The following is a 23766-nucleotide window of genomic DNA, read 5'->3' as shown; positions in this document are numbered from 1 at the left end:
TCGGGAAAGGAGCTGGAAAGCCATCACCGCAAACGATCCACCGCTCTTGCGACAATATGTTTAAGCATTGATCCTGTAAACTACAGCTTGGTGCAGCCTGCGACGACCGCAAAGAAAGCATGGAATAGTTTGAAGCGGCCTTTCAAGATAGTGGCTATATCCGTGAATTTGGATTACTTCGTCAGTTAACCGGAGTAAAGCTTGTGGAGTGTGCATCTGTCGAAGAATATGTTGATCTGTTGATGCTGGGTCATTAGGCCGAACGGTCATTAGACAGAATGGCCATTAGGCCGAATGAGAACTGGGGAGTGAGAAGTGACTAGTATGAAGTGAGGAAGAAATAGAACGAAAGAAGAAAAAAAGAAAAAGGAGGAAGAAGTTAGAAGGAAGAAGAAAAAAGGAAAAAGAAGTAAGAAGGAAGCAGTAAGAATAAAGAAAAAATAAGGAAGAATGAAGAAAGAAGAAATAAGGAAGAAGGAAGTAAAGAAGGAAGAAAGAAGAAGGAAAAAGAAAACAGAAGAAAAAAGAAGGAAGACGGGACAAAGATGGAAGAAAACAGAAGAAAGAATAAGAGAGAAGCAAGAAGGAAGAAGAAAGAAGGAAGAAAGAAGGAGGAGGGAAGAAGGAAGAAGGAAGGAGGAGGGAAGAAGGAAGACGGAAGAAGGAAGAGGAATGAGGGAAAGAGGAAGAAGGAAGAAGAAGGAAAAGGAAGAAGAAAAGAAGGAAGAAGAAAGAAGGAAGAAGGAAGAAAGAAGAAAGAAGAAGGAAGAAGCAAGAAAGAAGAAGGAAGAAGGAAGAAAGGAGAAGGACGAAGAAGGAAGAAGCAAGGGAGAAGGAGGGAGGAAGAAGGAAGAAAGGATAAAAATTGCACTGTCGCGTCGCACGTCGCGTTTACTCTGGCTTCGCCCATAGAATTCAAGATATTAAAAAAAAAATTGCCAATAAATTTATTTTGGTATTACCGCAATAATTTTTACCCTATGAATCAATATGGTCGAAACTCAGATGTGATAAAATTCAAGTTATATCTGAGCTCTGCTCAAATTTTCAGCAAAATTGGTTCACACGCAATCGAGATCTAGATCTCCAAAGTTGACCATTTTGTAGGAAAAACGGCTAGTGGGCTTTTTATTATGCCGGTCACTGTAATTCGGCCAAATGGCCATTCGGCCTAATGACCATTCGGCCTAATGACCTTCGGCCAAATGGCCTAACACCTAATCTGTTGATGTCTACACGGCACAAGTTGACTTCAGTTGGATTTGATGTCAAAGATCGCTGAATGTCCAGTATCTTGCTAATGGGTTTACCGAAGACGTATAGACATATGATCCCACGATAATGGGCCTTGAAGCTTCTGAATGAAAGTTAATGGCAGATATGGTCAAAGCCAAGATACTTCAAGATGTGAAATGGCCAGATGAAACGTCAGGATGTGAAACGGAGAGAGCATTTTATGGTGGTCAGAATAAGAAGATAAATGTAAATTCGAAACCGGACAAATGAAAGGTAAAATGTTATCGGTGCTGACAGATGGGCAATAATGCGTCTGAATGCAAGAGGGATATGGATCTTCCAACAGAATCTCAGAAGCAAAAGAAGAAAACGGACAAGCACTCAGCGTTTGCGGCGCAAAATGGAGGAAACCCAATGAACTCGGAAGTGGCAAAGCAAAGGCAAAAGTTTCATTCTTTTATACCAATAGCTCATAATAAAATCCTGGCTAAAAAATATTCCAACTCAGATGAAGACCCAAAAGTTTTCAAATTGTTCGAGTAAATTAACAAATCAATGAGTATTCAAAGAGAAATAAGAATTAAATGTAGTAACAAATAAAAATGAAGAAAAATTAAAAAAAAATACGAAAAAGTTATTATTTTATGAATGTGCTTTTATCCGAAACCCTTCTGATGAAACTATCTACCAAGCTTCATCGTTTGGAATCGGAATGTTTATCTGATAAAAAAATCGACCACCAATTTTTTTTGCTAAGCCAATTTTAATTTTTACATTCATTGATTTATTTTCTCAGTGAACGAAACTCTCTTTTATGTTTAAGATTTTACAGTTTAGACAAATTTACAATAGTCCATCAAACATCACAATCTGTTCATTTGTGTGTAACATGTTGCTGAGCCTATATTTGGCGCTGTAGTCATAAAACACGCTGATAAATTTTCACTCAATATAGACATGAAAAAAGGTTTTGTTAGAAAAACTTGTTTTCCTTAAATATGTCACAGAAAATTGAAATAGGGGAACTGTTCCGTTTTTCATCTCAGTGAACATATATTCATCTCATCGCAAAATAGAGAAATACAGCACTAATCTTGTCGCTTCTTTTTGCTAACATGTGTGCTCCTGAAAAAAATCACAAAAATAAATAACAAATCAAATACCTTTTCATTGCTTTGTTTTTGATGGGAGCTATGAGATGAAGTGCCGAACCGTTTCCCTCAAGGTTTCCCTACTTATCTGCAGAAAAAAACATTGATTTCGGAAAGTAGGTTTTTTGTTATATCGACTTTTTTTTCAGTGTAGAAATCAGTTTTTTATTGTTTGGATATTTTTTTCAAAAAACTTCAGGGAATTTCACGACAGTCCGCCATACAACCCTTTTTGAGAAGTCTTGTAATTTTAGAGATACATCGATTTTTTTTAAATCAATGATAAAAGTTTAGGCCCTCATCAAATGTTACTCTTGACATCTTTTGAAAAACTAAGTATGCAGAGTGGCTTAGGAATACCATATCTGTATGCCCACCAAGTTTCATTCGATTCTGAGTAGGTGCTGCCAACCGCTGATCGAGTTGGCCCGAAATTCGTCTTTGTTACTATGCTAAGTATAGTAAAAGACCGGAAGTAATCATGGGCCAGGGGCCAGCCACCACCTATTCAGTGGCCACCCGTTAATGTCGACAAAAAGAAAGAAGAAAATTTGCACAATAATTAGCCTATTTGAAGTCTACATGAAGGATATGTTTCAGGCATGCAAACATCATTTCAATATTATAGATATTTATTCTAAATGTTCTTTTAAATCCTAACAAACCTTATCAGAAGTAAAAACCAATACTTCAACAAGGACTAATAAACGTAGACTTACCATGTGGCACGTGTCGCACTACTTTACTTTTTCTTGCCTTTTCCGGCTTTTCCCGTCTTAGCTTTTCCGCCCTTCTTTCCACCCTTCTTGACCGAACGTCGCTCCTTGGCGTCCATTCCTCGCCTATCCTTCTTCATACGCGGATCAACCACCTTGAATCGACCCTCGACACCCTTCGGTCGGCGAACCTTTTTGCCGCTAGTTCCGGACTTCTTGGCAACCACGTAAGTAATGTCCTTCTTCTTGGCATCAGTTTTCTTATACAGCCTGGAAAAATGCAATGTTTAATACTCAAAGTTATGACAATCAATCCAACAAAACCAAAAACATACTTCTTCAACAGCCGGATCTTCTCCTGATTCGTATTATCGACGTTTTCCATGATGGTTTCGGCTTTCTTCTTGATCTTCTCCAGTCGTTTGGTAGCATGCTTCTTCTTGCGAGCCTTCGCTTCCATTACCTTCTTGATGGAGCGAACGTTCATTTCTTCCAAGTTTTTCTTATAAGTTTCAGCAACTTCGTGCGGAACTGGAGCTTGCTTCTTCATAGTTTTCTCCTCGTCCTTTACGAACCAATCGGGTAGATTACTGTCGTTGAACATGTATCGATTCCACGCGGCATCGATCAAATCTCGACGAGTCTTCTTGCCACTGACTAACAGCTGTCCGAGGGCCAGTTCCTGTTCGTTCAATTTGACTTTCTTCTCACGTTTTTCTGTGGAAACAACTTCAAACCCGTCCTTTCCTCCAACTTTCTCCACAGTTTTATGCTCATAACTTTGTTCATTTTCTTCCTCCGCTTCCGAATCCGAATCGTCCGAAGATGAATCTTCCTTGGCGACATCGTGTTTTGCTCTCTGTCGAGCTTTCTTGCCTAGAGGTCGATCTTTATCGTCATCTCCGACTATTTTAGCACCTGATTTTCTGTACATCTCGGTCAGCCGATCTAGATCGTAATCAACGGCTTGATCCTCACCAGATAGCACGTTTTTAAATGTATCCTTTTCGAACCAAAGCTGAGCCTTCTGACGACGTTTTTCGTCTTTATCCCGGTAATCCAAATCTGTTATTAACGGATTTTGTGCATCAGGATTATCACTATCAACGTCTTCCTCGGCTTCACCATCTTTTTCGAATTGAAGCTCATCTGTATCGTCCAAGCCAAGTCCTTCCCGATCTAAGCCCGCATCACTGTCTTCATCCGCTTTCTGGGCCAGTATTTTATCATCCTCGAACAGATCGCCCTTCGTTTCTTTGTCGTACTTGACGTATTTCTGCTTCTTCTTGGGCAAACCATCATCGTCATCATGATAATCTTGCTCCATCAGGACATCTGGATCAGCATCCAACAAATCATCCATTTGCTTTTTACTACGTACCACATTCAAACTGAACATCATTGCATCTTCTTGCTCAGTTGGGCCCTGATCACCTTTGATAACCATTTTCAAGCTCAGCTTCTCGTTCAATTTGGCTCGCTCCTTATTAGCCTTCTTTCGTTTTCGCTTGGCATCTTGTTCCTCTTCTTTCCTTAATTCGGCGATTTCCTTTTCCATAGACTTCAGCTCCACAGTTTCCTCATTATCTTCGTCTTCTTGCTCCTTGTCGGGATGCCCATTCAATGTATTTATTTTCTTGCCTTTTCCCTTCACTTCCTCGGATTTGTTTTCATTTGGAAATAGTTCGCTGCTCATCATCTTGTGCCATTTAAGTAAATCCCGTAAATCTTTCCTTCCCAATACTTTGATATCTTTACAGCATTCTTTGATTTCCGCTGTTGTTCGAGGATGATTCGAAATAGCCTTATCATTGAATTGAATCTCAGTTATTCGTCCCAACAAAGCCAGAGGTTTATCATCCTTTAGGAATTCCGTAATAGTAATAATTTTTCGAACATCCGTTCCATCATATCCTTCAACCTTGGGCTTTTTAGTCTTCTCCACCTCCTTTAGTAAATTTACCTTAACTTGAGGTTCCACATCCAACTCTTCAAACACATATTTTGCATCCAGAAAACGTGGATCAATTTTGTCTGGCGCCCGATAATGCTGACAAACGACAAAAATTTCCGCAGATTCGTTTCTTGATGCCGATGGTTTAGTGGCGTGAACTTTCTTGAATAGCTGCTTCAGTACCCAGATGAGGGCATTATAGTCTTTCGAACGGAAAACCTTCGTCACAAACCATCCACCGGGTCGCAGAAACTGAGTCGCCAACTTTACTGCGCTTAGCGTCAAACAAACCTGCTGGTAAGCATCGAACAGCCAGTTTCGACCCACATTTGGTGCACCGTCATTCAGCACCACATCGGCCTTCCACGTTTTTAATTCTTTGGCCAAGTCCGATTTCGTCTTGTCACTCGTAATATCCCCGACCAAACTGATACAACCAGGAACATTCTTGATAGGAAACAAATCGATTCCGACTACGACGCTGGATACGGGCATGTTCTGCTTTGCCACTTGCATCCATCCTCCTGGCGCTGCGCAAAGATCGATGCAAACCTGCGATTGTTGAAGAAATCCGAAACGACGATTCAGCTGGATAAGTTTGAATGCGGCACGGGAACGGTACCCTGAAAGAAAGACCACTAGTCACAAATATCATTCGAAAGACCGCACTGTTTACTTACCGGTTTCCTTAGCTAATTTGTAGAACTTATCCTTCCGATCCTTTCCTACTTTTCCTTTTTTACCCATTGTGAACGGAGATAAATTTCAGCACAGTTGAGGACGTAAATTTGATAAATTCCGCAAAATTTTCGATACCTTTTCAATTATCTGAACTGAATGGCTGATGGAAAAACATGTGCTCGCAACGCTCGCAACACCACCAAACAAAACAAAACCACACACTGCATGTGTCAATGTCAAAAAAAAAAGAAAACAAACGTGAAACAGGAAGAAAGTGAAACGAGAAAAGCCTTTTTAATCGAACACGTCCATCGGATGTTACTCATTTTTTTATTAAAATATTTGGGTTTTTAGAGCATCATTATCGATCGTGCGCATTTTAATCACCCGCGCAGCGCTGTCATTTTAGTTTCGTCACTCGTTTCCATATCGGTCACTATTTTCGGCTCTCAATTGGGTCCTAAAACCCTTCCTTGTTTATGGCTGCAAACGATAGTGCATCGGTCAAGAATACTTGTACCGTTGTTATAAAAATTCTGGTAAAATTCTAAATCAGTAAAAATAATATTTTTGTGTTTAAGACATTTTAAGGCAAATTTTGGGCTATGCAACATTTCAGAACGAATGAACCATCAGCCCAAAACGTCAGCCCCATATATTAACTGTCAAAGGTTGAGTCAAGTGCCCTGCGGTGTTTTGCTAGTGCGTTTGAATCCGTACGTCAAACAAGACCGAAAATGTCGAGGAAGCATTTTTCATCTATTTTTCAATTTCAAATTAAACAATGTTCTTTTCGATTTTTGAGTCTAAAGAAAAACTGCCACGTTTAGAATGATTACCTTCATCGTTCCCTGAAAGAAAATCGAATATCGATTCTTCATTTTAGGACCCAATTTGGCTGCTGTATGGTGACGTATGACAGTTGACAGTTTATCAAATAGCAGCGCTCCTATCGCCGAGCCTACCGCGCTTCCAAATTTGGTCACCTGTCAGTTGCGCTACTGTTATAGCAGCGCGTTTAGTAGCGATCGGTAAAGTGTCAAGTAATGATACTGCGCTGTCAAACGGCTAATACTCGCACCCGGTAATCTTGCTCTTAAAAAAGATATTTAGATTCTACTATCTATAGCACAGCCGTGGCCCAGTAAACATGTTTTTCGCTGAGATATCTGTCAAAGTTGCAGAAAACCCGAGCCTGTGACCAGCGCGGTGACATTATCATCAATATACATAGACCGCTGTCATCATTGACAAGTAGTATGAAAAGAAAATGTGCCCGGGACATCCTGGCTGCGATTTGGCGATGGGCTAAACAATAGCATGACAGTAGCCTGAGAAAACCATAGCAAATAAGGGTTCTTTCTAATAGTACGTAACACTAAATTTGGTCATTTTGGAATTGCATTGTTGAACAGTAAAGCTGTCACAACTGAGAAATCGAAGATCGTTTTGTTTTACTATACAAATACAATACAATCCATTGTATTTTGAACAGTTTTGTTTGGATATTTCAACAATATATTAACCATACACTCTATTGTGTGACGAAAAAAATTTATGGAAAAATCTCAGATTTTGTACACACTTAAATCATTTCACCATGTTCGGTAAATTTTACCGAAATCTCAACAGCAGAACTATTCGGTAATTCATTTTACAATTTTTTTGTAATTTTTTTCATTGTTCAACTGTCAAAATCACCGAAAATCAGTTAAATTATTTACCGAACAGTTCTGCTGTTGAGATTTCGGTAAAATTCTACCGAATTCTGCGATTTATTTTAAGTGTGTATAGTTACGATACTTAACAACCCGTACATTCTATTGCGAAAACTTCATTTACATTTGAGTAAATGGTTCATAACAATGCATTCTAATGTATTTCTATGGTTTCATTTACAATATAATCTATTGTCAATTTAATGGTATTAATAGTAGTGTTATAATAAATTGTATTGTTATTCTACTGTATTTTTTATTCGGGTGAGTATGAAGGGAACCGAAGAAACAATCTTTATCTTGTACCTACTTGAATAATTTTTGGGACTGTGGGGTAAAAGTACGCAGGAACCGGTGGGGCAAGAGTACGCATATAAATCTTCAAGTTCTGATGTCAAACCCGTATCTCCGGCCGAAATAAGACTTCTTCCAAAGCGTAAAAATCCACAACAAAGAAAAAGGGACATAATTCGAAATTATAAGTTTTTATGATAAGTTGAAGTAATTCGGTGTTATAGAAAGGATTTAGCGAACAAAGCACTGAAGCGAAATAATGAAATTGTTTTAGGACTAGTTGTACACCTAAACATTTTTTTTATCTATACAGCTTTCCACGCTAGCCATAATGGCGACTGCTATAAATAAATGTGACGGTAACTGCTTCCGACGCTAAACTGTAATCGACGCTCCATGTATCTTAGAAACCATTTTCACATTGTTTATTTATTGTTCTCAGAATATATATATTTTTATAATACTTATATTTTTATAATACTTAGGCCGGTCGCAATGCTGTTGGGTTTTGTATGGCGTGTATGGAAATCAAACTGAAACTGAAACTACCAGTTCGCACCGCAGAGTTGTAGTTTTATTTTTCGAGTACTTTTTGAAACTGATTTGCAACTGCCCGACTGGTTTGTTGTAAATACGACCTGATTTGAAACTGGAATGGAACTGAGTTTTAAATTTATTTAATAGTGTTTGTGTGTCTCAGATGATAGACAAACTCATTGTAGTTTGTTTGCGAGAGAAAAACTACCGCGTAAAATGTTTGTTTTGTTTTTTGCGTTTTGGAAAAATAAAACCAAGTTTTATTTTGTTTACAACTGTGCGTTGCGGGCACCAAGTTGTAGTTTTATTTTGACAGCTATAAATATTATAACTTCCAGCAGTACCAAACTGAAACTGCAACTTCAGCATTGGGACCGGCCTTAGGCCTTACCGTCATTTTTCGAGCACTTTTTGAAACTGATTTGCAACTGCTCGACTGGTTTGTTGCAAATAAAACCTGATTTGAAACTTGAATGAAACTGAGTTTCAAATTTATTTAATTGTGTTTATTTGTTTGAGATGATGGACAAACTCATTGATGTTCGTATGCGAGGTAAAAACTACCGCGAAAAATGTTAGTTTGTTTTATTTTTGTTTTATGAAAAAATAAAACCAAGTTGCATTTCGTTTACAACTCTGCGTTGCGGGCACCAAGTTGTAGTTTTATTTTGACAGTTATAAATTTTATAACATCAAGCAGTACCAAACTGAAACTGCAACTTCAGCATTGGGACCGGCCTTACGCATTTTTCTTTTAGGTTCAAGCTAGATGATAAAACAAATACTATGAACGAATCATTGCTCGACTTTTTAAATTCTTTTACTTAGTTCTGAGCTTACGATTTTTGTACTTCTGGAGCTGAGAGAACCGTTTGTTTATTATGGCACTCAAAGGGCCCTACGTCAATTCGGCCGATAGTTTAGCAAATCAACTCCGCGATTTGCACAACTGGGATCGGTGAAAAAGTTAAATTTGAAGGATGTATTCAGACGATAACATCGATCTATGATTTGGCAAAGGTCCTGATGGTGAATGAGCAATCGTTGACCTTGCGGAAATCAATTAACCCAAGAAAAGATAATCTTAAGCTAAAGGTTATGCTTATTAAATTTTGGATCTAGCACGAACATCTGCGTTTAATTTAAAAAAAAATCCACCTTCATACTTTAACAACACCTCAAATATCGAATTTTGCTGATGATGGGTGGGTGATGGCTATTAAGCTTGAATCAGCACATAGGTACACCATGCCCTACGCAACGAAATAAATGAAACAACGGCAGCTTTTGTTTCATGGATCTTAGCATTATAGCTGTTTCTTGATATGGATTAACATCTGCAATCATCCACACATCTGATTTTAATCGGAACACATTACAGCTTCTCGCATCTGAATATGCAGAACATCTCGTCGGAGTTGATGTTTGCATGAGAGTTGCTGCATATAGACATGCCTAGGTTTGGAATTGGGGCCCTCCTTAGCCGTGCGGTAAGACGCACGGCTACAAAGCAAGACCATGCTGAGGGTGGCTGGGTTCGATTCCCGGTGCCGGTCTAGGCAATTTTCGGATTGGAAATTGTCTCGACTTCCCTGGGCATTAAAGTATCATCGTGTTAGCCAATAGAGGTAATAAACTATAGAGGACGATTGTCGCTGCGGTTCCCTTTGTTATCGTTCCCAAACATGTTGGGCATCTATCTGTCAAAACGTACTGATATTTCCTTCGTTGACATTTAGTGCCCTATCCTCGCCAGCAAAACATGTTTCGCCAGTGACGACAGCGACAATCTTCCTCTATAGTTTATTACCTCTATTTGTTAGCCTCATGATATACGAATGCAAAAATGGTAACTTGGCTTTGAAACCTCGCAGTTAATAACTGTGGAAGTGCTTAATGAACACTAAGCTGCGAGGCGGCTCTGTCCCAGTGTTGGGATGTAATGCCAATAAGAAGAAGAAGAAGAAGGTTTGGAATCTTCTTAAAGTTAATATCGACGTCAACGACCAAACGGACAGAATTCTACCTAAAATAAAAATACGAATTAGATTTGAAACAACAATAATTCAGGCAATAATTAGTTTACAACTAGCTGCAACAATTTTTTCTCCATTTTCCTCGTGTTTGGCCTTTTCTGAAAACAATAAATAAACAATGTGAAAATGGTTACTAAGACAACAACCAGCGTCGAATACAGTTTAGCGTCGGAAGCAGTTAAGGTGCCGTCAGACGTTGCAAGCAAATCACTCGCAACGAGCATTTTGCTCGCAGAAAGTGACAACTGTCAAAAATTTGCCTGTCTGACTACACTGAAAGTGATTGCATGCAAACAAATGACAACTCGTAAGCAAACGCTCGCTTGCAATGTGTGACTGCTAAGCGTTAAAAATCTTCAAGTCGCAGAAACGAAATTGCGCTTGCTAGTGCAGCACTTGCAAATTTTTCGCTCGCAAAAGTGAAAACGTTTTCAGGTGGCAGTGTTGCACTGCAAAAATAGGAATGAAATTAGATTTTGTGGCCGAAAAACAAGTTTTTCGTTTTTTGTTTATATTGGCATGAGAGTAAATCTGTCATTTGCTTAAAGTAAAAAACTGCTACGTGTGACTGCAATTGCGAGTGCTCTCAAAAATCATTCGCTCGCACGAGTGATTTGCTTGCAATGTCTGACGGAGCCTTTACTGTCACATTTATGTATAGCAGCCGCCATTATGGCGAACGTGGAAAGCTGTATTGTATTTATTTGACAGGCTCAGACGTGTATAACACTTAACGGAGCCGAGACTCTTAATGATATTTACAATCGATATCATCTTATTATCAACAGTTAGTAAGGGAAAGGGACAAAGACCAAGATACTCGTGGCGACTCAAGGTTAGATTGCGTAATTTGTTGATGGACGGGGTTGGGATTTAGGTTTGAGGTATTTCAGCTGCTCATCCGGGTATTTGACGTCATGTCTGGTTTGGCGTAGCGTCGTGCTCGGGATATGGTTCTTCAGGAAGCATCTTCCGGATGGCCAGAGCTTCATGGTACACAGAACAATAAGACAGAGATAAGATTAAAAAACTGAGAATGAAAAATTGAAGTATTAGACTTTGATGTCAGACAAGCAAAGAAAGGCATAAATGGCCTGCATATAAACCACATCGCGATCTCCCAAAACACCTCTTAGTTCCCGGAAGGGTTGTTTACCTCGGGCCACAAGGGTATCCAATAGTTGCTCTCTTGAGGCGCCATTTTCCGTGCAATACCAAACTACGTGCTGTCATCGTAACCGGCTCCACACCTACATAGATTGCTATCGACCAGGTTAATTCTATAGAGATGTGCGTTTAGTGAATAGTGATTGGACATAAGCCTCGACATCGTGCGAATGAAGCCTCGGCTTAAGTCCTCACCTCTGAACCACGCTCGCGCAGAAACTTTAGGAACTATGGAAAATAGCCACCGTCCAAGTTCATTGTGTGACCAATTCATTTGCCAATTTTGAAGAGTACTCTGACGGACTAATGGGAAAAACTCGATGTTCGAGATTTGTTTATCATAAACTTCACCTTCCTGTGCGCCCACCTTTGCTAGCGAGTCCGCCTTCTCATTGCCATAGATTAGGCAATGGGACGGGACCCATACAAAGGTAATCTTGAATGATCTTTCGACCAAATCACACATCTGCTCTCTTATGTTTGCAAGAAAGTAAGATGCGTGCTTAACAGGTTTCATCGACCGGAGTGCCTCGATAGAACTAAGACTATCCGAGAAGATGAAATAATGGTCTACGGGCTGATCGGAAATTATCCCCAAAGCGAAGTTAATTGCTGCCAGCTCAGCAACATAAACCGAACACGGTTCCTGAAGTTTTCGGAAGGTGGTTGAATTTTCATTAAAAACACCGAAGCCAGTGGATCCGTTAATGCGAGAACCATCAGTGAAATATCTGTTGTTGCAATTGACATGTTCATATTTTTCTGAAAAAAGGGAGGGAATAGATATTTGTCGAAGATGATCTGGTATTCCTTGAATAGCATGTTTCATGGCCAGATCGTATTCAATTGAGAAACTGTCGTTGGTGAAGTTAACTCGGGGTGGATTATAACACGGGAGACATAGATCTGACGATATGTAGTTGAGGTAGACCCTTAGGAATCTTGACTGACGAATCAGTTCAAGCATATTATCGAAATTTTCTAAGACAAGCGTGTTACTTGTTCCACATTTGATCAGTATTCTAAGTGGGAGCTCCCAGTAACGGTGCTTTAAAGGAGTGACTCCAGCAAGCACCTCCAGGCTCATGTTATGCGTTGAATGCATACAGCCAAGAGCAATACGCAAACAACGATATTGAATTCGTTCCAATTTGATTAGGTGCAACTCAGCTGCTGAGAGGAAGCAGAAAGAGCCATACTCTAAAACAGATAGAATAGTCGTTTTATATAGTTTGATGAGGTCTTCCGGGTGAGCGCCCCACCAAGTTCCGGAGATAGAACGGAGAAAATGGATCCTTTTTCGGCATTTCTCTAACAAATAATCAATATGGGTTTTCCAGGTACATTTGGAATCAAACCAGACCCCAAGGTATTTAGGAGATAAAGATTGGTTGATGTCATCTTTCAACAGCTTTAGTTTCAGTTGAGCTGGATTCCGCTTCTTAGTAAACACAACCAATTGAGTTTTTTGCGGTGAAAATTCGATCCCTAAATGCTTGGCCCAAACAGTCAGATTATTTAGGGTACTTTGCAATGATCCTTGCAAGACAGCTGTACATGGACCTCTTATGCTACGTTTTGACAGGGCAAGTGAATTGAACAACTCAGTTGAATTCAATTGACTTGCCAAAAGTTGAACATATTCAACTTTCTTTTCGTTCAAGTGAATTGAATTAAGGTGTTTACACTTTCAGTTCGCGTTCGATTCAAGCGACTTGCTCAATTCACTTGCCTTTTCTAAACGTAGCATTAGGGAGATCACGGCATCATCTGCAAGTTGTCTAAGCGTGCATTGTCCTTCCAAACAATTGTCAATATCTTTAACATAGAAATTGTAAAGCAAGGGACTTAAACATGAACCTTGGGGAAGGCCCATGTAGCTATTTCTGGAAGTTGTCAGAGTGCCGAGAGTAAAGTTCATAAGTTTTACTGACAACAAATTGTACAAGAATTATTCAAAATAACGGGTAATCCACTACTGTGCAGATTTTCCGACAGTACTTCTATGGAAACAGAATTAAAAGCGCCCTTAATATCCCACGGGACTGACACTTGTATACCTCTACCACAGTTCATTTCGTAGCCAACATAGAAAATTCCGCACTGACAGCCATAAGAAGAATCATGGGAAAGAAAGAGATAGGTGCGTTCCACACTGACAGTTCCATAAACGACAAGCAGAAGAAAGGAGACTGCATCTACACTACGAAAACACAACCAAAACATCAGACCCCCGTAATATCCAAGAAAACTGAAGCCAGTTGCTCCTTGTGCACATAGGCCAGCTGTATATCTGAAGAGAGCAACGCTAGACAATCATTTGTTCCTTTACCTTTTCGAAAACCGAACTGAGTATTTGACAGTAATGCATTTTGCTCGATTCTTGAAAGGATCATTTTTTCCAATAATTTTCTCTCCGGTGTTGAACTTAATCTAGAATTAAAAAAACACCTAAATAAAGATAAAAAAAAAATAATTTTCTCATGCAGGATAGCATGGCAATCGGTCGGTATGAATTGTGATCAGACGCTGGTTTCCCAGGCTTTTGAATAGCTATTACTTTGACCTGTCGCCATTCTGGTGGTACGATGTTGTACTCCATGAAACAGTTGTACAGGTCCAGTAACCGTCTTTTTGCGATATCTGGGAGATTTTTTAGAAGATTGAATTTGATGTTATCGCATCCCGGAGCAGAGTTATTCGATGAAAGAAGAGACATAGATAGTTCCAGCATTGAGAATGGTTATCCAATGAACCGGGATCAGTGACTGATTCTCGAAATAGCGGTTCTGCTGGTACGGAATCTGGACAGACTTTTTTTGCGAAGTTGAATATCCATCGATTGGAGTATTCTTCACTCTCGTTGGTGGAAATACGGTTCCGCATGTTGCGAGCCGTTTTCCAAAGTGTTGTCATTGAGGTTTCTCGTGATAGTCCCTCGACAAAACGTCGCCAGTAGCTACGTTTTTTAGCCTTGAGAAGATTTTTGAGCTTTCGTTCAAGCCTCAAATACTCTTTGAAAAGCTCAGACCTTCCGTGTTTACGGAAAGCCTTGAAGGCATCAGATTTCTCAGAATACAACTTAGTACATTCATCATCCCATCCAGGAGTGGCTGGCCTTCTTATGACGGATGTACTTGGAACGCGTCGTTTCTGAGCTTCTAGTGCGCTTTTTTTAATCAACTCGGTAAGGAATCGATATTCATCCAGTGGTGGCAGAATATCAGTTGATTTATTACCGTGATTTAATTCCTCGTGAGATCGAATGGGACCTGAACTGGCTCTAATCGTTGATAGCCATTTTTGATTGTGGTGACTATCGGCATGTGGTCACTACCATGGGGATCTTGGATTACATTCCACGTACGATCTAATGATAGTGAATTTGAGCATAAAGACATATCTATTCGACTTTCTTGACCTTGAGGTCCTATTCGAGTTACTTCACCTGTGTTCAAGATATTCAAGTTGAAATCGTCGCACAAATCATAGAAAAAAGGCGCTCTGTTATCGTCTCTAGTTTCGCCCCATGCAATACCATGCGCATTCATATCGCCCAATATTAAAACTGGGGATGATAGAAGAGTGACTCAGGGGGAGAAGGCGGAGCACTGAATCCCTACCCCAACATGTGCGACATCTGGATTTGGTTCTAAACTGTAAACAACAGTGTTAATTCTCTACCACCTTTTTGTTATGGCGAGGCAATTTTTATGCACACTTTTGTTTTCGATATTTTATCAAAATTAAACACTCAATCATGCAGCAATATAACGATATGGTATGCTTGGAATACCTGCTTGATTATAGGGACTCGAAAAAGAATTTATTTGCAGTAACTAACCGAATATAAAAATGTTCGCATTAACGATTGCGCCCTAACACCGGTTCTAAGCTTCGATGCAGAGTACACGAGCTTTGTTCGCCAGTGACAGGCGTATGAGGCCCTTGGAGAGACTGCGCTCCAAAGATGTCGACGACTAAGCGAGGCATTTGGAGGAATATAAACTGAAGCTATGCAAAGGTCTTTATTCTTTACATTTACTTGGCAAGCGACGATTTCCAAGCCATTTACAATTGGGATGGGAACTCTGTAAAAGGGGTGACATTTTTTGATCCCCAGAAGAATGCCACCATAGTTATCATCCCGATCTTGGCGAATAATATTAAAATCGTGGAAGTTGATTTCATCTTCAGAAGAAAGCCATGTTTCACAGAGTGCAAATATGTCGCAATCGGAATTGCGAATCAAAAACTTGAACACGTCTAATTTATTTTTAAGACTATGACAGTTCCACTGCAGCACAGTGATTGTATCTTGTGTAATGGCCGTATTATCCATCGAAAGATACAATTTCTGCAAGAAGGGGCCATGAAACAGTCAATTGCTTCAGATATCCCGGATAAAAATTTACAGTACCTTGTGTGGTTTGAACTAATAGAATACTGTAGATTGTATGGGAAACAAAACATTCTACTGTACATTTATTGTAGATTGTTACCGGTGGAAAAACACATATATTGTATATACTTTAAAACCACAATAAACCCTAATGTTACCAATGCATTCTATAATATTTTTATTGTCCGCCAATGTTAATGAAAGTTTGATCAAAATTTAAAATTATTCTATTTTGTTGGTAAGAAAAACATGTTTGATGTTAAAAATTATATGATTTTTAAAATATATATTATATTGAAGCAACAGTTGAAAACTATAAAATAACAATAACTTTCATTGTTGACTTTTTTTTATTTTCAGTATCATCATAGTATTATAAATCCTAAAATGTTACTATTAATAGGGCCCATTCACAAATTACATAACGCTTTAGGGGGTGGGAGGGTGTCTGTCCGAGCGTTACGGCCCATACAAATTTTAAAACCCTTCCATACAAAACACGTTACGAGGGGGTGGGTGGGGGTTGAAAATGGTCTATTTTAGCGTTATGTAATTTGGGAATGAACCCATAAATATTTTACAAACTGAAAAAAAAAGTTTTTAAATTTGATTTATCATTTTTACTCGAAACATAACTAGTTCCATTTGAGCGTGTAATTGTCAACCTCTATGACGTATCACTTTGAATCGTATTTGTGTGAATTTTTGTGTTTTTATTTTATGGTTACTGCTAAAATTAAAAAACAGAAAATCTTCCCGTTTGTGCTCTTTAAAGTAAAACGTACACCGTGGTCGGCAACCTCTTGGCCTCTTCCTACTCGACACACGGTACCTGGTGATATTACAGGTATGTTGCATGTAATTCGAAATATTCTCTGTAATCTTTTTGTAGCTCAATATTACAGCTTATCTTGCTGAAGCAATTCATAATTTGGGTATTGCTGTTCAAAACATTGTTGATGTGAACGATTTACCGATGGAGCAATCAGGCACACCATTTCTCGGATACGCTAGGTTTCCGGATCTGACTGATCCGGATCACAACTGACCACAACTGAGTGTGCATCCCATAACGATACAAGCTTCCACAGTTCCAGACAGCTGAAGGTGTCCGACATCCTTATATTTAAGCGCATGGTTCCCCAAAGCAAAAACCCCAAACAACGCATAGTTCAAATGCTGCCAAAAGCACTGCTTTCGAAAGTGGATTGCAGTCAGTCGCTAGTGGATTGAACCCCGTTCGGTTCTTCAACAACATCGTCGGCCATGTATACCTGATTTATAATGCGAAAACGCAAGGATCGTCTTCTGGCAGAAACACCCCATGTGACGCCATCATCCAGTTCCCGATCTCGATTTTCTGGGGCTTTATCCAAAATGACATCCTTCTTGGCTTCACTGAATCCCGGCCGATGGGGACACCAGTCGTCATCTTCTCCGTCGCACTATTTGAATTCATCCTTTGCGAAGGACGGTTCAAATGCATTGGCTAAGAGTCAGTCTAATTCTGACAACAGTAATTGCTGCTGTTAACCGAGAAAAGACAAGTCAGTGAATCGCATCACCTTCGTCAATCGTTACTCGACGGATGGCGTTGCGGCAACAAGTAGTGCGGAACATCCGGCTTGTTCGATTCTATCCAAGTAGACGGGTAAGTGAGGTACTACATCCGTTATTATTTTTTGTTTACTCTATAAAGTTTTTGTTCTTACAGCGTTCATGAAAAGAGATAAAAAGCTAGATGAAAACCAGAGTAACTGCATGTCAGCTCAGAAAGAGCTTCAAGATACGATCGAAAGTGACTTCAAAGGCAGACGAAATGGCAAACCCCTACGGTTTGATGCGTGTCATGTTGAGCTACAAGGTCTTTGCCAACCTTCCGCTGGATGCTAACTTCTCGTGCTATGTGACGTGACCATTAACCGTGCATCGTTCATTGTCTTCGTGCCAAAGTTAAATGGATGCGTTAGACAGTTTCAGCAGTTCCCAGTCAACGTGCATAACTTTTCAGCTGACTTTGGAAGCCATTCGAAAACAGTATTCTTAATTTTTTCAATACGTACCAGCTGTAGATAAAGCCTTTTTCTCGAATGAAATAATTCAGACATTAAGTGATTATGTGTATCTAGCAGTATCTTACTTTCAACGACACCCCGAGTGTGCACAAATCTACGTCAATGAATGGAAGGCGCACCGTTAAGATAGATTAATTAAATTAAATTAAAACTTAATTTAGAAAAAAAAAATATTAAATTGAAATTAAATTTAACATTTCATAAGACGAGTTAGAACTATCTCATCCATTTCCACCACTTGATTGTAACTTCAACATTAACACCGTCTTCAGTGCCTCGTACTAAACTCAGTGTCTTTTCATGCACTATTCATGCGCTATACAATCTATTAAAATTTAATTGAATTAAAATTAATAGGGATAAATCAAAATTAAACCAAAAGTGAAGAAGATTAAATTTGAATTAAATTCAAATTAATTTTACAGTATGATTTTTTGTTCTATGATATATTGTATTATAGGAAAAAAATCCACATTTCCTGTGAGATGCAAAAAATGATTTATACCATTACAAAATATCATTACATTTTATAATATGATATCATATATTATAAAATGTAATGATGTTTTGTAAAGATGTTATTTAAATAAATTGTAAAATATTAGATTGTACTGGATTTCTATTGTAATAACAGAGTGAAATTTATTCTTAATCCGATTGTACTTCTATTGGAAAGCAATAAAAAAAGTAAGGAAAAACATTTAAAACACAATGTTTTCTATTGTTTCATTCGTAGAAATCATCCCATTGAAGAACCGTAAAATCAATTGTTTTGCTCTGAATTTTGTATGGAAAATTTTCAAAAATTTTATTGTAAAGATACATAACAACCCCCATTTTTTTATTGTAAAAGTCCCATTTACCATTGATTTTATCGTGCAAAACCATTCATTCTTATGCAATTTTATAGTAAAATTTCCATTACATTCAGTGGTAAATATTTTGTTCCAAATGGTGTAGTAACAGTAAAATGTATGATTCTTCAATGATATTTTTTATCCGGGATGTTTCTACTGTTGGTATAAAGAGGTCAATGATTGCCCTCATTGAATTTGGTATATTGAATAATTTCAAAAAACGGTCCACAAGGTCCTTAAATGATATCAATCCTCGCTTGGACGGAATTCTTCTTCTGGAAAAGCGAGTAATATTCTTTTTTTCATTGATAACCCTAGGCTGATGTTTTTTTAGAAACATCAGTTTTAGGCAATGGCGGGAAAGTCTTACTACAACCTGGGTCAAAAGGGGCAGTATAGACAGACTTCGGGATTTTAAATAACCCCCCATTACCATCAGATTTTGGCAATCCTTTATGGATGATTTTTGTTTTCTTACGGCGCAATCCCAGGGAAGACGGTTTCTTCCTCTTTTCGGGCACGTGTACCTCCGCAGAATCATCCATATCGGCTATGTCAGAGTCCAATTCGTCAATGGAAATGACATCATAAAAGTCACTAACTTGAACGGCAGCTGAAATAGCGGCCGTTGCGTTGGCAGTTGCGGATGTATCTTGCGACTTCACCATTTCCGCATACGACTGCTTGGAGTGCTGTACCAACGAACGCTTCACTTTTTGGGTGCGCTTTTTGTACATCGGGCATTCTTGCAAACCATGGGGAGGATCCAACCCACAATAAGCACACTTTGTTACTTGTTGTTGACAGGTCTCCTCCCGATGTCTTTCAAAACATTTACCACAACGGGGCTTATTGTCGCAAAACTCGGCAGTATGCCCCAACTATTTGCAGTTGGTACAATTAAAAACCCTGGGTACAAAAAGACGCACCGGAAACAACATATTTTCGATATCTACATATTTTGGGAGTATCGAACCGGCGAACGTCACTCGAAGTGAGCCTGACTTTGAATACACTTTTTTGCCATCTACCGTGGCAGCTGAATTCAACTCCTTGCAATCCAGAATATCCACGGTAGACTTTATTGCATTCTTCAAGCGGCCTTTTCCCGCAAGTACATCCTTGCAAGTCAGGCTCGCTGCGTTTATCACGCCTTCAATCTCGACCTCCCGTGAGGGCACATAAACCAAATATTCTACATTATACAGTTGGTCTTTTGCAATAGCATTTGCATCCTGATATGTAGGTGCGGTTACACGTAGTTTGTTCCGATTGATCTGATGAAAATCAGTTTTCGGAAAACGACGCGTCAAATCACGTTTGATTCCTAGAAAATCAATACTTTTTACTTTCTGCCGAAAGTAAACAACCAGGGACCAGCCTGGTGAAATCGCGTGCGGACAACATTATCTTTGGGAGGCGTATCGCCTCCGTTCTCTTCATCCATCAGTTGTGGAATGAATTCAAAATCGATTAAAAAAAACCAAGAAAAAAAATAAGAAAAAGAAATAAATTAACTAGTTAATGTTTGAAGAAAAAAAAACTTAAAAGAAAAATAATAACTTTAATTACAAAATTCCAATTTTATTTTTTCGCGTCACCCTGGTTTTGTCGTATACTCTAAGAGTGAAATCAGGAGTGATTCAGTTTCATTCCAAATTTTCGACCACTATTCTAGTTTGAATCTGGAGCCAAATAGAACAAACTCGCTGGTTTCCCCAACAGTGTTCTATTCATGTTTTTCAAATTTTCAATTAAATGAAATCATCATGTTGGCATCAAGAAAGGCGTCGTAATTGCAAGTGGATTGATCCGTAGATAAAATGACGCATTCATACACCAAAACAATTGGAAAATATTTGAATCTCGTGATTCAATCGTGGTTCAAATCTGCAGAAAATAGAACGGAGCGTTATACCAGTTTTATTTTTTTGACATTTGACTGGTATAAAAAATGAATCTAGAACAGATTCAAACTGACAGCCCCGAACGATTTGAATCACTGCTAATTTTATCCTAAGCAAGCCGACGGTAACTATAAGGCAATCCATAAGACAGCTGCGATCAGCTGACGATTTTTGTTTACTTGATTTTTTTGACATCTATAGACCGAACTGACACAACGATTCAAAGGAAAATGTAAAGCCCGGTTAACACCAGCAGTGAGTTACCTTCAACTGCATACACACTTTGTTTTGATATTGATTGTCAGTCCCATCGCTGAATGTCCTCATGGATAGCCTAATATGGTGAACGACAGACAGACAACAGTTCGACCACTGTTGTGTGGTGAGTGCAAATCGATTGCAATCAGAACGGACGGTTATAGAACAATACACTTTGTTATATGTATACTTATCCGTTCCCGTTCAGGTTGGTAGATGCTGATGCTTTTCGGCCACTTATGTTTGGATGCGGACCGAATAAAATCACTGTATTAAATGCACGCGTAACCCTTTAGCTACGCGAGCACCTTCTTCGACGATCACGAATCGTCTTAGACAGTCACTTAATCCACAGTGGGATGACGCGGAATGATATAAAAAACTCAGACCGCATCGTGCTTTCGTGCTGTGCGGTTCTTTCTCTCTTTGCGGAAGGAAGTTTTTAATACTACCCGAAGCTATTTTAATTTCAACGGTGCTTCTTAGCGCTATTTGTACCCACTGATCCCGTTACGATCTTTGCAAGGACCCGTGCCTTCGTTTTACGTTGGACCCGTTTGCGGAAGTAAAATTCCGACAAGCGGTGGTAATCCTGCAGGGACACCGTTCTGGGAAAAAACCTCTTAGAAGGTCACGTCTCCACGCTCAGCAATGAGCATTAATAAAAACAAGAGGAAGGGGGAGTCTCTGAATTCTCCACTTCCTTCAAAGAAACAAGGTTTCAAGACCGTCCTGCCAAAGCGCGGAAAAAATAGAAGGAAGCTGGAGAATTCAGATATTCCTTCTAACTCTAATATCGGAAATATTTCTTCTCCAATCGAACTGAGCAATCAGTTCGATTTAATTAATGATGAAATTGAGCAAATCGAATATACCTCTAGCCCAGGTGATTCGATTCATGCGAAAAAGCAAAGGATTCCGCCAATTGTGGTATCTGTTGCCGAGTTTTCTGGCTTCCGGAATGAGATTTTGAGTAACCTTCAGGGGATCAAGGTTTCATTTCAGATTGCTAGGAAGGGTGACTGCCGCGTTTTGCCGGGATCCTTTGACGATCGCAAACGTCTTCTTCACTATTTAACTGAGAAGCGCCATAAATTCTTCACATACGACGACAAAACTGAGCGATTGTTCAAAGTCGTCTTGAAAGGTCTCCCCAGTGATCCCCCAGAGGTCTCACTGGATGAGATTAAAATTGAAATTTCTCAATTACTTGGATTTTCACCAGTCCAAGTAATTAAGATGAAAAAGAAATCCCATTCTGGTATTTCCCAGAGGGGCATTTCTCAAGAAGTTTATTTAGTTCATTTTAACAAAACTGAACTAAATAATATGAAAAGTTTGGAAAAGGCCTGTATTATGTCTCATGTCCGTGTTACATGGGAACATTTCCGCAGGCCTGGGGGAAATTTCCAAAACCCTACCCAGTGCCGTAAGTGCCAAAAGTGGGGTCATGGAACCAAACATTGTCACATGGATGCTAAATGCATGATTTGTGGTGGAACCTCTCACGCCAAGGACGCATGTCCTGTGAGAGAAGATTCCAATAAATTTAAGTGCGCAAACTGTGGGGGCAATCATAAATCCAATTTCTGGGAATGCCCTTCACGCAAAAGTTTTGAATTCCGTGCAAAATTGATGACGGGAAATTCCAATCGGATCCCAGATTCGACGGGTAAAATTTTCAAACGCTCAAATTTCGAAACCGGTTACCGGTCGAGCAATTCATACCCACCACAATTCACAAACAAATTTTGCCGCTCGTCAACGGGTAGCAAGCACTTCAGTAAATTCCAATTTTTCCAATGTACCTACTAAACCTCAAAATGAGGTTTATACCCATGTCCCAACGGAAAATAACGGACATGTTGCCGATTCAGGTAGCATGACTGCTTCCGATTTTGATTTTTTAACTGAACAATTGCATCACATGATTGATGCAATGTCCAAAACAAATACCAAAACTGAACTGCCGTTCTACGCATAATTGTCCCATGTTACCTTTGATGAAAAAAAAACAAACTCAAGTCAAATTGTCCCACTGATTTCAGAATCGATTGGATCTTAAAATTTAACAAATATTTTTGGAATATTATAAGCATAGGCAACACTTTTCCAGGACATGTACCGAATCACTATTTATTTAACCGGTTTTTAGTCTTTATTATCATCAAACAACAACTTATTTTTTTCAGTGGGACAAATTGACTCGAGTTTGAGATTTTTCATCAAAGGTAACATGGGACAATTATGCGTAGAACGGCAGTGAAGCTGTTCAGGTTGGTATAAAGTACACACAAAAAATTGTTATCGGACTCCGTTTCAATGGATCCAAATAATTGTGTGAAAGTTCTAAATTGGAATGCTCGCACTCTAAAGGGTAAGGAAGATGAATTATTCAACTTCCTTTCAGTTCATAATGTGCATATTGCCATTATAACTGAAACGTATTTCAAACCAGGATTCTCCATTAAAAGAGATCCAAACTATTTTATCTACAGAAATGATCGTCTTGACAGCGCCTGTGGTGGGGTCGCCATTGTCATTAATAGACGTATCAAACATAAATTATTTTCTTCGTTTGAAACCAAAGTTTTTGAAACCTTGGGAGTTTCTGTTGAAACAAATTTTGGACAATTTTCCTTCATGGCAGCCTACTTGCCTTTTCAATGCAATGGGCAGCAAAAGAATTTGTTGAAAGCTGATCTTCAAATTCTGACTCGCAATAAATCAAAATTCTTCGTAATTGGTGACTTCAATGCCAAACACCGTTCATGGAA

The 23766-nt window shown here is 39.1% G+C and overlaps 1 protein-coding gene and 1 long non-coding RNA gene across 2 annotated transcripts; one reads left to right on the top strand and one right to left on the bottom strand.

The window, feature by feature from the left end:
- Positions 1 to 3001: 3001 nt before the first annotated feature.
- On the bottom strand, positions 3002 to 5970 carry LOC134227724 (pre-rRNA 2'-O-ribose RNA methyltransferase FTSJ3-like). Its single transcript, XM_062709378.1, has 3 exons — positions 5738 to 5970; positions 3439 to 5680; positions 3002 to 3373 (listed from the first exon to the last, which is right to left on the bottom strand). Exons 1-3 carry the CDS (start codon positions 5802 to 5804, stop codon positions 3130 to 3132), a joined length of 2553 nt encoding a protein of 850 aa, XP_062565362.1. The 5' UTR covers positions 5805 to 5970; the 3' UTR covers positions 3002 to 3129.
- A 10625-nt stretch (positions 5971 to 16595) lies between these two features.
- On the top strand, positions 16596 to 18464 carry LOC134220151 (uncharacterized). Its single transcript, XR_009981782.1, has 3 exons — positions 16596 to 16739; positions 16798 to 17543; positions 17607 to 18464. It is a non-coding gene; the product is annotated as an uncharacterized LOC134220151 (long non-coding RNA).
- Positions 18465 to 23766: the final 5302 nt, after the last annotated feature.

The sequence above is a fragment of the Armigeres subalbatus genome, chromosome 3, assembly GCF_024139115.2.
Source record: "Armigeres subalbatus isolate Guangzhou_Male chromosome 3, GZ_Asu_2, whole genome shotgun sequence".
NCBI lineage: Eukaryota > Metazoa > Arthropoda > Insecta > Diptera > Culicidae > Armigeres > Armigeres subalbatus.
This window is presented reverse-complemented; position numbering and strand designations above follow the sequence as displayed.

Excerpts from the sequence above, each read along its gene's own strand:
- LOC134227724 (XM_062709378.1), bottom strand. The coding sequence starts at position 5,804 with ATGGGTAAAAAAGGAAAAGTAGGAAAGGATCGGAAGGATAAGTTCTAC. Across the intron at positions 5,681-5,737 it reads CAAATTAGCTAAGGAAACCG|GGTACCGTTCCCGTGCCGCA; the intron begins GTAAGTAAACAG and ends TCTTTCTTTCAG. Across the intron at positions 3,374-3,438 it reads AAGATCCGGCTGTTGAAGAA|GCTGTATAAGAAAACTGATG; the intron begins GTATGTTTTTGG and ends GCATTTTTCCAG.